The 16,317-nt window shown below is 38.2% G+C and overlaps 1 protein-coding gene across 1 annotated transcript in view; it reads right to left on the reverse strand.

Annotated features, from left to right (window-relative positions):
- The window catches only part of LOC115425483 (hexokinase-2-like), a 55,485-nt gene that overhangs the window by 26,496 nt on the left and 12,672 nt on the right, over positions 1–16,317 (reverse strand). Inside the window, exons 4-10 of the mRNA XM_030143094.1 lie at positions 11,564–11,683; positions 8,805–8,900; positions 8,039–8,138; positions 6,217–6,400; positions 4,302–4,463; positions 3,830–4,063; positions 137–441 (exon numbers count right to left, since the gene is read on the reverse strand). Coding sequence (XP_029998954.1) covers positions 137–441; positions 3,830–4,063; positions 4,302–4,463; positions 6,217–6,400; positions 8,039–8,138; positions 8,805–8,900; positions 11,564–11,683 — 1,201 coding nt within the window. The remainder of the gene's footprint in view (positions 1–136; positions 442–3,829; positions 4,064–4,301; positions 4,464–6,216; positions 6,401–8,038; positions 8,139–8,804; positions 8,901–11,563; positions 11,684–16,317) is intronic.

Genomic DNA, 16,317 nt, shown 5'->3' on the forward strand with positions numbered 1-16,317 from the left:
TTAAAGTCATATTTTGTCAATGTTGTTCATCTGCATCTTTTAAAACTTTATGATTTATTTTAAAAATGGTAAAACTGAAACCCATAAAACAATATATAACATCATTGTGTAAAAACAGTCTTGTCTTGAAAGCTACCTGTTCCATCTGGTGTGGACCGGACATAGGTGGGAAGCATCTTGACACTGGTCTGTTCATGGCTTTGCTTTGACAGGCCTCGCAGCATCTCGTCACTCATGCGCTTCTTGACCTCCAGCAGCTGCTCGCGGCTCAAACGCAGCGTGTCAAGGATGCGCTGACGCTCTGCATGTTGTGCAGCTAAACGGTAGGCTACTGCTGTTACCATGGCGGCACCTTTTGCACTACCATCTTGTGAGAGCAGAAAACGCACGTCGCAGTCTGGAACAAGACGCCGCACCATCTTGTGGAGCCTCCTTGAAAACCTATGGAAGAATCAATCATGTTGAATCCGTTTCCTCTCCTCGTTTCCTATTTTCTAGCACCGTCAGACCTCTCTCTGACTCCTCCCTTCACATGTTGAAGTCTAGTTACATTTTGTGCCACAGTAAAGTAATAACCTTGAAGGCTGACAAGAAGAGGTATCCCAGTGGAAAGACATTACCTTTAGGTGTGTCTTGAATTTATCCAATACAAAATCTTAGAACTCTGAGGAAGAAAACCTCCTACAGTACTATTGGAGGCTCAAAGGTACCGAGTATGAGAGAGGTATGTGTTTTCAGAAAGCAAAGAAGAACTTTTCACATTGATTCTGAGTCTAATGCTGCCTTCATGTGCTACTGGGAAGATGAACCTTTTCACTTGTGAATTTCAAATTACCAGTGCATTGTGTTCGAGTGCTTTTGTTGTCATAGCGAAATTAAAAATGACGAACACAATTTATCATGACCTACTATTTTGCATATAATAGTTTATGACCTGTTAGTTCATCTGCTACAGCATTTTCTTGGGGACTTTTTTATTGCAAATTGTGTATGTTATAAATGTGCAAAATCATCAGCTAACAGCAGCAGAATGTTCATGAAAGAGTTGTTAATCATTTGCAATTAATCCCTTATCCTCCCTTGTTGTTCCATCTTGGCTGCTCATGTATAAATTTTTTTTCAAAATTCTCCAGTGGAAAATATGACGTGAGGAGGCGTTCATGCACAATTTTCAAGTTCGTAAGTACAGGGTTCCTACACATTTGAAATTTCAAAATTCCATATTTTTTCCATACCCTAATTTCCAGATGTCTTGGTAAAAAATTTCACCCAGCCAAACAGTCTTTATATTTGGGATTTATGAGCCAGTCGTCAGAGAATTTACATCTACCCATTATGGGTTCTGCCAAACATATGTTATGCCTTTTTGTATGCCTTCATACAAGGCATGTTGAATAGCTCGCTCACGAACAGTGTGTGGACATCACCTGTCTGTCGAAGCAGCAGTGAAACTTGACGACATCTGGGCAGGCCTTAAAATGGGTTGGAGGAGTATAAGAGCAGAAGGCTGGGCATTCCACTTGTCAATCCGCCCAAATGTTTTCTGGGAAGCGTAACTGACTGTATGTGCTCTCACACAAACATTTTAGCTGTGCTAGCAAGTGCCTTAAAAAAACAGATCGATCCATTTTTTTTTTTAGATATTCATAATTTTATGTTTTAGAAAATAGAACAGTGGTAACAGTCTTGGAAACACGAATATTTTCCATACATTTGTTTCCACTTTCCATAGTTTTCCAGACCTGGAAATTTATAAAATCAAATTCCATACATTTCCATACTTTCTATACTTACACAGGAACCCTGTAAGTAGTATTTACCATAATTCCCATTGCAGGTGAAGGCAGGATTAGTCCCTCGCACCAGAAATGTAAGAGACATCCTCACATTGGAGTCATTATTTTAGATATACTGTATATTTTTTACATATAACATTTCGAATACACAATCTGCTTTTTTTTATTACAGTGAAACGATGAGGCTCATGCAGAAACGTATTCTTAAATTTCTCTTAAAAATAAAACAGGAAAATCAACTCTGGATGCACCAAACGTTGTTACAGTCCAAATCTTCTCTGACCCAGGTGTTGCTGAATGTTGAATCGCATTTGATGGCAAATGGGATATAATTAGCATATGTGACTATGCCCACTAAACACCATAATAGGGCAGGTGTTGTGTCAGGTGCAAAACAGGTGACTTTCAAACAAAAGAAACATGTCATTTTTCAAAGTGTCAGTACTGGTGTAACAGGAAAAGCAGAAACACAGCAGTGGCAACACATAAGTGATGCTGTGAATGACACAGTGAAGAAAGCTGTTTCATATAAAAATTTGCTCTGACAGGTGCACTATACTTTTGCAGTCTCCCCAGCAAAAAAAGGACAGACCCCGCAAGTCCTATTAGATTCTCTTGGAGAGGAAAAACTATAGTACTCCATCTTGTAGTGATTTACTCAGATTATAGGCAAACACACAGACCAACACTAATGGATGACGGCTTCATCAGGGTCTGAATAAAGACTGTTTTGATTGCCTATTATGCTCAGGTGCTCAGAATAAGAATGTTGCTGCTTGAGACCTACAGTGCTGTGATGTAGGTGTCCCATAATTTGTTGTGATTTCAGACATACTATATGCAGAAGGTAATTCAGAAGCCGCAGAAAGGCACGGAGAAACAGAGAAATAAAACACTACCTTCTAACACTTGAACACTAACAAAAAAAAAAAAAAAAAGACACCCGTAACTCAACACAACCTGCAAGTAATGTTGTCCAACTGGTTGTGAGTCAACTGTTGCAGGAATGGCAATAGGATGAGGACAGTATATTGACCTCCTGCCAGTCCACAGGTCGCTGCACAGTGTGTGCAGGATCATGGCAGACAATAATTACTTGACTGCCTAAGACAGAAAACACGAACTACAACTGGACTTTCTATTTGCTAGTTCCTGTGATGTTTCAAAAGGTGTATGTGTGAATTGACTAAAAGACAGTATTGGTTTGGATACAATAAAAATATTATGCTGATTAAAAGAGTTATGTTTGAGCTTTCCAGATGTTTATCTGTGTTGAGCAGCACAGATGAGAGGCTATGTCTGCTTTATGTGTAGCTGAATTCTCTATGTCTTTCGACCACACTAGTCTCAAGGATAGATGCTTTTGCTTATTCTTATCCTCATTAAAATTCAAGAGAGGATGCCAGAAGTCTACCCACCTCAGGGTATTCACGAAGTAGAAAATGTAGTCTGTGACACAGGACCTGACTAATCCAGTGAGATTTCAGACAGGGAGCAAGTCGGAGATGCAGAAAGGAAGTGTGTGGGTTTTTTTTTTCCTTCCAAATGTCTGAAGACCAGTGCAGGTGGCTTTTGCGTCACTCACCTCTTTTCCTGCTGACAGCCTAATCATTGTGAACACTGTCATCATGCAACAATGTTAAGCCACTGTTTTTGAGAATCAGTCATCAAATATGTGCTGTCAGCTAACATTTTATATTGATGCTTTTGCCATAGATCTATACTGACATGTCACTCGAGTCACAGGTCAAACTGAAACACCACAGGGTTGAGTATACTGTGTGACTGGTCCTCCTGACATTTTTATTCATGCACCTCAGAAACTCATTTTATGTATGCAGCAGCTTGTTTCTTTTTTGTTTCTTGCTCCTTCAAGCATGAGAGCATCTTCAGGCATGAGAGCATGTTTCCCATTAAGTTGCCACCTGTCTGTAGTATCTCAGTTCATTTCATGTTAAGAAAACTAAGACCTCAAGTGCCTTGTTCTGAGAGAAACCAAAACAGAGGTGGTGACGTGGATGATCTGTACTTACTGTGGATGATTCTTATAGACAGAGCCATCGACCCCGATAGTGGTACGCAGCTTCTCAGCTGCCTTGTTGTCCCGAACCTGCCTGAGTACAGCTGCTAGAGTGGCAGCACACAAATGGGCAGCACGTGTTGATACTATCTGACAAACCCTCTGAGTGGCTATACAGTCCTCAACAGCAGGGTCCAGACCCAAGCCCTGGAGGACATTCTCAGCAGCCGCCAAACCTTCCTCATTTCTGCAACAAAGAGCAGAACATGTGTAACTTGCACAAAGAGAAGGAAAAAGGGAAAAAAAATACCCCTTGAAATAAATGAGTTGGGATTGTGATAAAATAACTGCATTGGGTAAATTACACTTTCAGTGACAAAAGCCCTGAAAACCTCAGGGTCATTGTAGGTTTCTATGTGTGTCCAGCTCTCATTCACTAAAGTAGACCTATGATTGCTTCAGATACTCATTCAAGATAAACTAACTTCTCGTTTTCAATGGCATAGACGTAGGTGGTTTTGAAGCTTCCAGTAGTGAGGAGCTCTGCTGTGGCCTTGCCCTGGAACAGAAGCTTCTCCTTGGCCATCTTCACCAGGATAAGACGCACCAGTTCACCCATGTACATTCCACTGATCATCTTCTCAAACCTGCATGCAGAGATTCAAATTAACAAAAAAGTCTCATCAGTGAGGTTTATGGTTTTAACTTCTATCTTAGACCATAACCATCTCTTCAAGCTCTTCCTTGTTAAAACATATATCTGAGAATACAAGGGTAAAAATATGCCATCTGTCAAAATGAAACATTAATCAGTTACATTTACTTCTTCAAAATAAAAAAAATGCAATGAAAACTTAATTTATCTAGTACTGTAGTACACAGAATTTTAAATTTTCAAAAACTATTTGAGAGCATGGCTGAGACATTACTGTGATGGCATATTGTATACCGTATATATTGTGTTGAATAACACTAATAACCAGCGTTTATATAATCAACTACTCTCTCTAATATTCTTTGAATACCTCAGCATATGCCTATGTTTGTTTGTCAGAGTCGACACTGTCTACAGCTGACTTGTTTGGTTGATTCAAACAGCTCTGTGTACATGTGTACATGTACAAATTCTTGTTGTAAACATCTTGAAGCTGTGGAAATGTGTTGTTTCTTTAACATAATATCCCTTGGGCTTTGTTACAAACAACCTCCATAAACATTTCATAAATAAAATATATTTTCTTATTATTAAGTATGCATTACCCAAGAGAAGAAAAGCTTAAGCAGCTTATCAGACTCACAAAATAAAATGATACTGGCAGAGTATAACGGTTTCTGAATTTGTGTTTCATGCAATCAATAACACGAATGACTACAAATAATCACATGGAACATTCTGTCCATCACACATCTACAATAAAAGCAATACCCTTTCCCTATATACTGACATTATTTTTATTTAAATAATATATTTTGCCAGAGGCTGTTGATCAAACATGTGATCAGTATAGAGAAAAATATAGCATTTGCTTTTTCCATCAAAGATCATTATCAACAGTGTCAAGAGCAAGAACAGGGATAAATACATGCAAACAAAACAGATGTGCAATATAATGTACCATAGATCCAAAGACTGGTGTTTACCATCAACAAAGTATAGATTATAGAAAACATTTAGCGTAGTGGCAAGTCAAGGTTCTGCAAAAACACACTTCTAAAAAGTGACTGATGAAGTTTTAGACTGATGGTGGTGTTAATTACACCACCGGGCCAAAAAACAGACCCCCACACAATATTCTGTTGGACCATCTTTAGTTTTGATTTCAAGACACATTTTCTGTAGTTTATGTTTATGCTACACAGTCCTTATGCAGCGTCACAATAAATATCACAATATTTATGTCCATCCAGATTTGCATTAATTTTTCATCAAGATCTTGTATTAATGATGGGAGAGTAAGACACCTGTGTAAAGTCTTCTACATCACATTTCAAAGACTTTCAATGGGGTTCAGCTCTGGACTCTGCGGTAGCCAATGCATGTGTAAAAATGATGTTTCATGCTCCGTGAACCACTCTTCTCTTAAAGAATTTGAGCATGATGAATCCTGGCACTGTCAAGTCTTTATACTTTTTAGTAAATGAATGGTTGGAAGCTACTCACTGCAACAGTTTAGGTTAAATAACATGTTGCAGCTGAAGCAAATCTGAACTATTTGCTTAGTGAAATCCCGGCAGGAACTTCTTATGTTTTTAGTGGACATCTTATAATAGAATAATAATTAAAATAAATACAAAAAACATATCCAATACAAGCCTGCTTGCAATAAGGGTCCATTAATTTGAAGATTTGTAGTTGACTGTAACCTTGATCTAAGTCAGAAAGACTCAAAAGACGCTCACAGTTGTTTGCCAGGGTTCAGAGAGCCAGCATCTATTTCCCGGTCAATGTCAGTGCGCAGATCCTCTAGGGCACCATCATCTCCAAAAGCTCCCCATTCTGTATTAACACACATCCGACCCTCATCTCCGTCCTGAAGCTCCAGATTCCGCATTTGCTCCATGTAACAGGCATTAGTCCCTGTTCCTTAAGGGGTGGAATAACAACACATTAAACTAAACTTTTACACTATCCTACATGATAAATAATAACGTAACATAATGACAAAAAAATGTCAGTTGTGTCTGGTTGTCATGTTTGGCTCAGAAGTGTCCAACAAGCTGAACATCCTGCACTGTGAAAGCATGAGTAAAAACATGAGGCGGTAGTTAACTACAGTTTTTTTTTTCAGGGTTCCTACAGGTTTCTACAAGTTAAATGTAAGACTTCTTAAGACCTTTTTAAGACTACTTAGAACAGAATTTAATGCCCATTTCACAGCTGTTCCCCTCCACTCTGGGTCAAGAATGATCTTTTCTCCAACCAGGCATTATTAAATTTGCACTTCCTCATGCTTACTTTTCCCTTGCGAGCCATCCCTGAAAGTTCCCAAAGTCAGCTTTCTTGGGCGACATGTGTCGGGCTGAATGTTCTGTGATCATTTCTCACCAGGGGCTGCAAAGTTATCAATAATTAGTTCCTAATTTCAATATAAATTGTCTGGTTGAAACGGGTGGAACTGAGTAGACTGTTACTTTCTTTGCAGCTTGGACATTTAATCGACACATTTAAGCACAATAAAGCGAACAAATTTATGGGAACATAAGTTAAGTCCTATCATATCAAATTGAATACATTTTTAAGGTATTAAATGCAGATTTGTAAATTCAAGCCTTTTAAGACTTTTTAAGACCCCGTGGGAACCCTGTTTTTATTGGCCTAGTGACTTAAAAAATAAAGTTTTAACATGTCAAAAAAGAAGAAAGAGACTTTAATGAAGTGATTCAGGCAAGTTCATTTACACTAGTCATGCACAGTGGTGTACATTAAACCAAGATATAAAAGAAATCAAAAAGTGGAAGGTGTGGCTCAGAGCAGGTTCATCCTAGTCATGTGCCGTTGTGTCCTTGAGCAAGACACATCACCCGCCTTGCCTCCAGTGTTACTCACACTGGTGTATGAATGTTTGGCGATGGTTGTAGAGGCCATTGGTGATGATTGGCAGCCATGTTTCCATCAGTTCGCCCCATGGCAGCTGTGATGTAGTTTACTACCACCAATGTGTGATGGGAGTGAATGAATAATGGATTCAGAAGAAGAAAAGCGCTTGATAAATCCAATCCATTATTATTACAGTTTTGACTGCAACTACAACCAAACTGAACAATGCAACATGAGCTAAAATTAAATGCAACTGTAAATGAAAGTCTCTTTCATAAACTCAGTATGAAGGTGAATTTAATTGGAGAGACAGTGCAATGAGTCACAGGAAGTGTGTTAAGTTCTGTACAAAAACCTCAGTCTTGTTATATAACTGTCTCTGCTCTGGTGCTGACGTGCTCCAGGTGGGTATGTCAGTGACATATCACACAGAGGTTACATCAACAGCAAATTGAAGAAAGTGTCTTGACTGCAATCACTCAAAAACCTTCCATATAGTTATCTAAGGTGTGCGTGGATTTATGTGCATTGAAGAACGCAACTGCTCTGGGTACCATTTACCTTGTTTTCTCGCTCATGAATAATAACGTTAAACTCCAGCACACGCCACAAATCCTCTGTTATACATGCATGTGATTGTTATTTCCACCTTGTTAGTTGATTATATTTCAGTTTGTGACTTACCAACGATGAGGCCAATTTCACAGTGCTGATCATCGTAGCCACAAGTCATCATGGCGCCCACTGTGTCATTAATCACTGCTACAATGTCGATATCAAAGTCCTGTATTGATATTTAACAGAAAATGTTCTATTCAGAGCATAGACTGGTGTCTCTGCTGGTAAGGTTTTGTCGTGGCGGTGTGCCACAGCAAAATCCTTGCTACCACACCATACATTTGATACAAAAAAATCAATAATAGGCCTACACATTAGGCTATGCGTATTAAAGTGTTGAATTTAAATTTTTAAGGTTTTACAACATGGAACAGTGGTTGCAGTGGCAGCATCTTCCATCTTTATGGGTTGGTTCTGCTTCCTGTCACCACAAGATCAACTGCCTATTTGCACAAGCACAACAGTAACTCTACTTGGACCTACTGCCTGAAATGCATTGCCAGAGAAATTCAGAGTCATTCTGCGCTGCAGATAACTATGTCAGCAGAGTGAAATTGTGAGGAATGCATGGAATGTGTGAAGTACCACGACATACCTTACCTACCTCTGTCTCTCAAATTTCACTTAGTGCGTATGAGATACATACAGGTGCAGGTGCCAATGGACTATGTCATTGAGTGTATGACTCAATAATTAATACTATTTTCATTGTTAAATGTTATTATTAAATTATTAAATGCTGTGGCAATGTAGTTATTTTCTTTCCTTAAAAATGCAGATCAGAAACCAACCAAAAAGATGGGGAACGTGTAAAAGCAGGTTTTATACTTACACCTCTCTTTTTGATGGACTTCCTCAGGAGGCTAACCACGTCCTTTCCTTCCACTCCACTGGATTTAAAGCCTTTGGTCCAAGACACAAGAACGCTCTAGATATACAGAAAACAAAACAAAGAATAATATAATGTAGTTAGATAAGTGTTTTTTTTTTTTTTTTTTTATTAAATTTGCGCATACAAACCAATAACATTTTTACAGCCATGCATTTTTTAATGTGTTTTACCTTAGGTAGAGCATAAAGCAGTTACAAAAGAATAGTAAAGTGAGGTGAACTAGCAAGAGGTAAAACCATTGCATTATGGCAGGTGGGTACAATTTGCTGAAAAGGTTATTATGGGAGCCACAAGCGAGTTCCAAATGCCAAAGTGGTTATTGTGTATAAATCTTTTGATGACAAATCCATTTACAGTGGAAAAAATACAGGTCAACTCCCTATATCCCGGTTCTATAGAACCCCGTGAATTTAATGGTGTAATGGATTCAGCATGTTTCAGATCGATAAATGCAGCTTTGAAAATGTTACATGAAAGCTGCAGGTTGTCCACTGCCAAACTGGATAAATGGAGGCAGTTAACAGACCAATTACATTCTGCTTATGATCTGAGGTTGTGACTATCACATTTTCCAAACATTTGGGAACTGAAAGCAAAAACAGTACTTTATCTTTAAAACGAAATGCTAATCATTATGGAATGACACAACAATGGAAGCTGAAGATTTACTTCCACACTTATTAAGGATCTCAGATAAATGTAGTGACTCACAGCAGAGACAATTAGACAGCAGTGTAGTTAATGAGTCACTGTGGCAGACACATACTACAGTCACTGACCACTGCTCTACAGAAGACATCGTAGGAGAACATAGAAATACACCCTGTATGCAAGAGAGGTGGCAGTCACAGACTCAGATCTGGACGAGGAACTCCTAAACTAGGGTTGAACAAACCCAGGACATAAAATCATTTTATTCTTCTGAAAGCGTTAGCAGAAAGCTTGTCCAGTCAGATTTACATTTGACAAAAATGAATGAGAATGAGCTTTTCCTTTAGGTGGACATCGTTTTCATATCATGGCAGTGTTATCTTTAACCCATAAAGAGCCAGTGCTACTATTGTGGCAGTTCCCAAATGAATTTTTCTCTATTTTTCCATTTCTTAACTATTTTCTCACTAATTTCTTTTATAATATTATCCTCTGTAATTTGCATTTTTTAGTGTAAATCCTGTATTTTACATAAAACCCAGTGTGTCCATCCACTGTCATTGACCCGACTCCATGGGTTTTACTGGTGAATTAATGTTGTAATGACAGTGTTTCCACGTTCAATACAGAGCCTCTGAATGTCCAAATGAGTCATATCTGATGACCATGAAAAGATGACAAACTGTATTTCACACCAATTATTTACATGGATTCATAGGATTAGTGGATCAACAGGTACTGAACAGTTTAAATCTGTTGATGGTTTGTGTCACTGGTGGCTGTTTGGGTCTCTGTGAGTTAATGATTGACAGTCTGCCATTTTGCTTTTTCAAGTTATATTTGTGAAATATCTGTTTAAATCAATTACACATATTTAAAGACCCAAACAATCAAGTCACAGGAAAAATAAAAAGCTGTGAAATTAAAATCAGGCTGAGTTGTCTGGGGGCCATTTGTAGAATTTCAATCCGGTTTTATTAGAATGGCATAATTGTGCTTCAAAATAAAACAGAAAGCATGAGACAAATGTCAAATAAAACGACCTTTCAGGAACTGACGAAACATACTGGTACACACACACACACACACACACACACACACACACACACACACACACACACACAGATGTACACATGCACACACACAAACAAACAAACAGAGGCTTAGAGAAAAATTATATGAGACAAATTTTTAAAACAAGATGCAGTTCCAGCACATTTCTAGTCATCAGTCAGTTTGTTCCATGGTACATTATTACTGTGGCTAAATGCACTTTCACTGCATATTTCTGACTTGCTGCAGTCCAAGTGAGCAAGTCAGTAATACACTGGGGAGGTAAATAATTTAATGCCTTGTTGAAATGTTGAAAGAAATGTTTTGACATCTTTACAATAATGTGTCAGAGGCCAATGAAGTGTTTTCAGATCAGAGGTGGTGTGTTGAATTTTCTTACTTTATTAACAGTAATTGTATTTGCTGGATATAAATGTGTGAACCAGCTGCTCAGTTGAGCATTTTATGAATATGTGGGAAAAAGGTCTTTATGTAATATGTTCTGTAGTTGAACCAGCTACAAATTTAGAAAGCAGTAAGAAACCAGTGACTTCAGGATTTCAAATATTTTGTTCCGCAAGTTGCATTGAAAGTTAATTTCAGGTTTTAATTGACAAAACTAATTCACTTTCCTCTCTGGGTACTCCGGCTTCCTCCCACCATCCAAAGACATGCACTGATAGGTTAATTGGTTAATCTAAATTGCCCATAGGTGTGAATGTGAGAGTAGTTGGTTGTTCGTCTCTACATGACAGTCCTGTGATGAACCAACGACACATCCAGGTTGTACCCCCCCTTCGCCCAAAGGTAGCTGGGATAGAGGCTCCAGCACCCCCTGCCGCCCTCTCAAGGATAAAGCGGTTCATAAGATGAATAAATGAATGAATTCAGTTCCATATTGTTTAACTGTCTGAGAGAGATAAAATTGCTCTACAACCTATATTCATTTTTTAACAAATATTAATTAAGATTGAGTAATTGTGTAAGTCACTCACCTCATCCAACTTGGTCTGCAGGCAAGGAAAAGAGAAGGTGAAGCCCAGTGGCAACTTTTTATCCTTTATCCCCAATTTATCCAGGAAATTAGCCAGACACTCAGCGATGTGGTCAAAGAACTGCAAGAGAAAAAGAGAGGATCGGTTTATGGCAAGTTCCAGCTAGAGGCTGCAAATTTCACTTTAGCAGAACATTTGTGTGTATCTTATTGGTATGAGTCCCATTTATAATATTATATCATTTAACTGCCCATGAAGTAATAGACACATTTATTCAGATACAGATGCACCGGTCTATGGTACAAAAATGGTGATTGAAGTTGTACAATTAATGAGCAGAATAGGCGTTGATTAGAGAGTGTTTTTCTCAGCTGTCACATTAATTATCACAGTTCTGAAACAATTTAGTTAATTACAGTAGCACATGACATTAGCTCTTCAAAGTGAAGGACTCATTCACCACATGTCTGAAAATGCAGAACACTGTGCCATGAGCGTACATCAAAACAAATCTGCAGCCAGGGCGGAGAGTGTTCAGTACCATTAATGCTGACAATATATACAAAAAAAATATGCTTTTCAAATGCAGATGAAGGACACTGCTTGACTTAACGTGTACATTGGTTCAAATTTGACTATAATTAATTTTGTAAATAGATACATAACACTGTAATTAGTGTAACAGTAGCACAATTTGCAATACAATATATCTGAAGAACAACACATACTGCAGTCTTGTTTGCCAAAGAGGTGGTGATGAAAGGCAAGAAGATGTTAGATTATCTGATAATGTCAACATACTCTGAGTACATTTTGTTTGTTAATGTGCTATGAACCATGTAAATTGTGCAGTCACATCTACTAGCTCTTTTAAGTCATTAGGGACCACTATTTATCTGCTTTCAGATCAGTCCAAAGATTTAATGATCTGCAGAGGAAGGTTATTATATAGTACATGGTTTGGTGAACTATACATGGCACCATTAAAAAATACATGGTCCGAACATATGGTGTAATTTCCAGAAAATGATTTGCTCAGGTGCCTATTTTGTATACGTTGCTCACAAGATGAGTAACACAGTTAATAGCTGTATTTTTTTCATTTCCTACACGTGTGACATCGGCATCTGGACTAATCCCTTAATGTCGGACATCAAGTTGAATCTCTTGTTCAGTCACACTTGACTGGTAACTTTAGGTGTGGTCAATCGTCTACATAAAGGCAGCAAAGAAAACGCCCAAATATTTTTGCCAGCTCAAAATGCAACGACTTATGATACAACAGAGAGAACGTGCCACTGGCATGTTACGTGCAAGTCTGAAGTTGCTCGCCGTCTGCACTGTCATCGCAGTACAATCAGTCGTCTGACTGATCGGATCTCTCAGGACAGGATCATGAGACTTAGTTCCATGTGTCATCGCAGCACTGTTTGTTTGGAAGCCAGAGGTGAACACACCTGATATTGAATGATGACACTTTCAGTACCTGTATTCAGTGACTGAATACATGTGTTGAGTCGATCACAATTTGTCCACAATTCATCCTCTATTGACCAATGTTTCCTTCTTTAACATGAAGGTAACCCCAAAGCAATTAATTTAATATACCTCCAAATATACAAATTATTCTGGCCCATGTGTTTTTAATGGTACTAAGTATACATATAACCTCAATTCGAAATAAGTTGGGATGCTGTGTAAAACAGTTAATTCTGAATTTGTCGCCATCAAATTCAAAATTATATCATTTCTTTTCTTAAAATTGTAAATTTTCTCAGTTTCTCAAATATTTGACATGTATTCTATGAATAAAATATGAGTTTCTGAAATCTGCAAATCATTACATTCTGTTCAGGCCAACTTTTTGAAATTGGGGCTGTACATTTTAATAGATCAGATAAATTCAGACTGTTTAATAAAAACATGTTGTTATGGTTTTTGGGTTTATGGCTTAGGGTCATCAGGTAAGGAAATCTCTTGGCCAGAAATGACTGGGCCCACTGAAACAGGATTTTTGTTGCCAATACCTCTACTGATACTACAGGATAGAGCTACAAATACAAACACACAAAGATCAATTAAATGTTGTTATCTGTTACTTGAGAAACAGTATTGGATGAAGGATATTTTGGGATTTAAAACTGGAGAATTTAACTGCTTGATGGCAGCACTGGGCAAAAATACCACAATTGCCTTTTATCAATCAGTCAATCAATCTAGTTTTATTTATATAGCACCAAATCACAACAAAAGTTATCTCATGACACTTTACATATAGAGCTGGTCAAAACCAGACTCTCAAGCCAATTTACAGAACTCAACAGAATCCTCCAGGAGCAAACACTAGTGACTGGTGACAGTGGTGAGGAAAACGTCCTTTCAACAGGCCTTTCAGTATACTGTGATTAAAGAAGTCAGAGGTCTATGGACTGCATAGCAGGATAGATTCTCTACAGTCTGAGAACAGACTTTGGCTCACTATTGGTATTTTTAGACAGGTAGGAGGTGTAGATATGAGATTAAGGCCTGTAATCACTGACTGAGCCCCGTGATGAACTAGTGACATGTCCATGGTTTACCACACCTTCACCTGTTAGGAGATGGGACTAAGGCTACGTTCAGACAGCAGGCAAATGTGGCCCAAATCTGATTTTTTTTTGCCCATATGTGATCTGTATCCAATCTGTTAAAGACAATTTGAACAGCATAAATCCAATTTTTTCAAATCTGACCCAGGCCACTTTCATATGTGGTCCTAAATCCAATATGTATCTCATATTTCGCAATGCAACTTCAGTCTGAACGGCCAGGTATTTATCCAACATTTACGTCATTGAAATGCAACAAACATCATAATTCTATGTCCCAGGAGGAGGAGCGGCAGGAAAAACATATTTACAGTGCGTGCCTGCATGGTCATGTATTATATCAGGACCTCTTTTGCTCATGTGGGTCACTTCAGGGTCGCATTCAGTTCATACACAAAACTGATAGAAGTCGCATTTAATGTTTAATATGAATGAGCACACAAAAAAGTCAGATTTCACTAAAAATCCGAGTTGTGCATGAAGACCTGCTGTCTGAATGTAGCCTATGTGGCTTAAAAAATGAATGAACGAATGACTGTTGATTTGATTCAGGTGTGACTCTACTGCTCTACACATAAGCTAGTAAAAATGTTTTTTCTTTTTCACAGTAGCATGAAACTGCATCACACTTTCTATATTTAGTATTTTTAGAGAGCTTTATTCCAGAAGGGAAGCGTTTTTCCTCAATATCTGCTGCTGCAGCAACAATCCAATTTCTCATGCAAAGTGAGCAGAACGACAATGTGCTGAATGCATAACTTAAGGAACTTGACTTGACAGATGTTTTGATCTGGCTCTAATCAAGGCAGATGCCAGTTGCCAAGCAATCAGCGTAACACTGGATAATTGTGTACAATCACGCAGTGGTTGTATCTTTAGGATTACATGCCCAGTCTCTCTGCTGCACCTGGAACAGTTTACCAGTGTTCCTCTAAGCAAATTCATTAACACATAATTAACCTCATGCTAGCTCTTTGAAAAATCCTTCACTCGTTTCTGCCTCTTCATCTTTCATACCACCACTACCAAACAGGCTTCTTGTACTCTCTAGTAGACAACACCACCAAAGACCCACTGTTTTCTTAGGTATGAAGTAAAACAAACTTCATGTGCAGGTTTACTAACTTTCTGCCTTTAAAAATATTGACCTATAATGTTACATTAATATAATGTCTGTTTATCTCCTTTCACAAAATAGGTATGTAAATGCTGTTCAGCACTCTATTGCCTCCCCTTCACACCACATAGGACAAGTTAGTTCATTTTTTGAGGTGTTTGTAATGCCATTTAGACATTAAAAGCATCAAAAACACATGGGACAATAAAAACACTACAACTGGGTGATTTCTTTTTTTGCGTTTCTTAGTCTGCATGTTTGATTCTGCTACTTTGATTCCCATTATGCAAGTCTGAAACACACTACAAAAATTCACTGTGCCATCAGTATCCAGACCATGATGTCTTAGCATTTTGAAGACAGGTTAAGGCAAGATTTTTCGATTGGTGAATTTAATGCATTTTCAACTTTTTGGTGATCTGCAGGAACACTGAAAAATGTTTGAACCAAAAACACAAAAATGTCTCCAGGAGGGACAGACCAATCAGCCAATATTTGCCTTTCTGAGCATCACTGGCCTATCAGCATTAAGATGTTGTTCAGCGGAGACTGTGGTCATTATTGATCTGTTGATGTAGGAAAGGCTCCCTGTCTGATAATGTGATAGCTCAGCTCAGCCTCTGTGTTATACTCCAGTCCAGGTCATCGTGCTACCAAGGAGACAATGAGTGCCTTTTCTGTGTGGTGGAAAAATTCTACAGTGTAGGTATTGACAAGGAAATGGTAAAAGGTTAAGGCTCTCATTTTAACATACCACCTCTGGATATCAATATACCTTCACTGTAAAAATAATAATCCTAATAATGGCTGGGCAAAAATACCATAATTACCTTTTGGTATCTTGTGAGTAAAGAAAACTGAGATCTGTGGACTGCATAAAGCATGCGTAAGTGAAAAGTAAAACTGGCCACTGACGTAACAATTGACCTGTTATGTTATTGGCCTAGTGTTTTGTCAAATGTTTAAAAACCACTGCACGCCTGTACTTCGCAGACAGCAGCAAGCAGTCTCTGGAAGTGCAGTCTGTTGTCTCAATATCCTTGCATAAG

Source organism: Sphaeramia orbicularis, chromosome 9 (genome assembly GCF_902148855.1).
Source record: "Sphaeramia orbicularis chromosome 9, fSphaOr1.1, whole genome shotgun sequence".
Lineage (NCBI taxonomy): Eukaryota > Metazoa > Chordata > Actinopteri > Kurtiformes > Apogonidae > Sphaeramia > Sphaeramia orbicularis.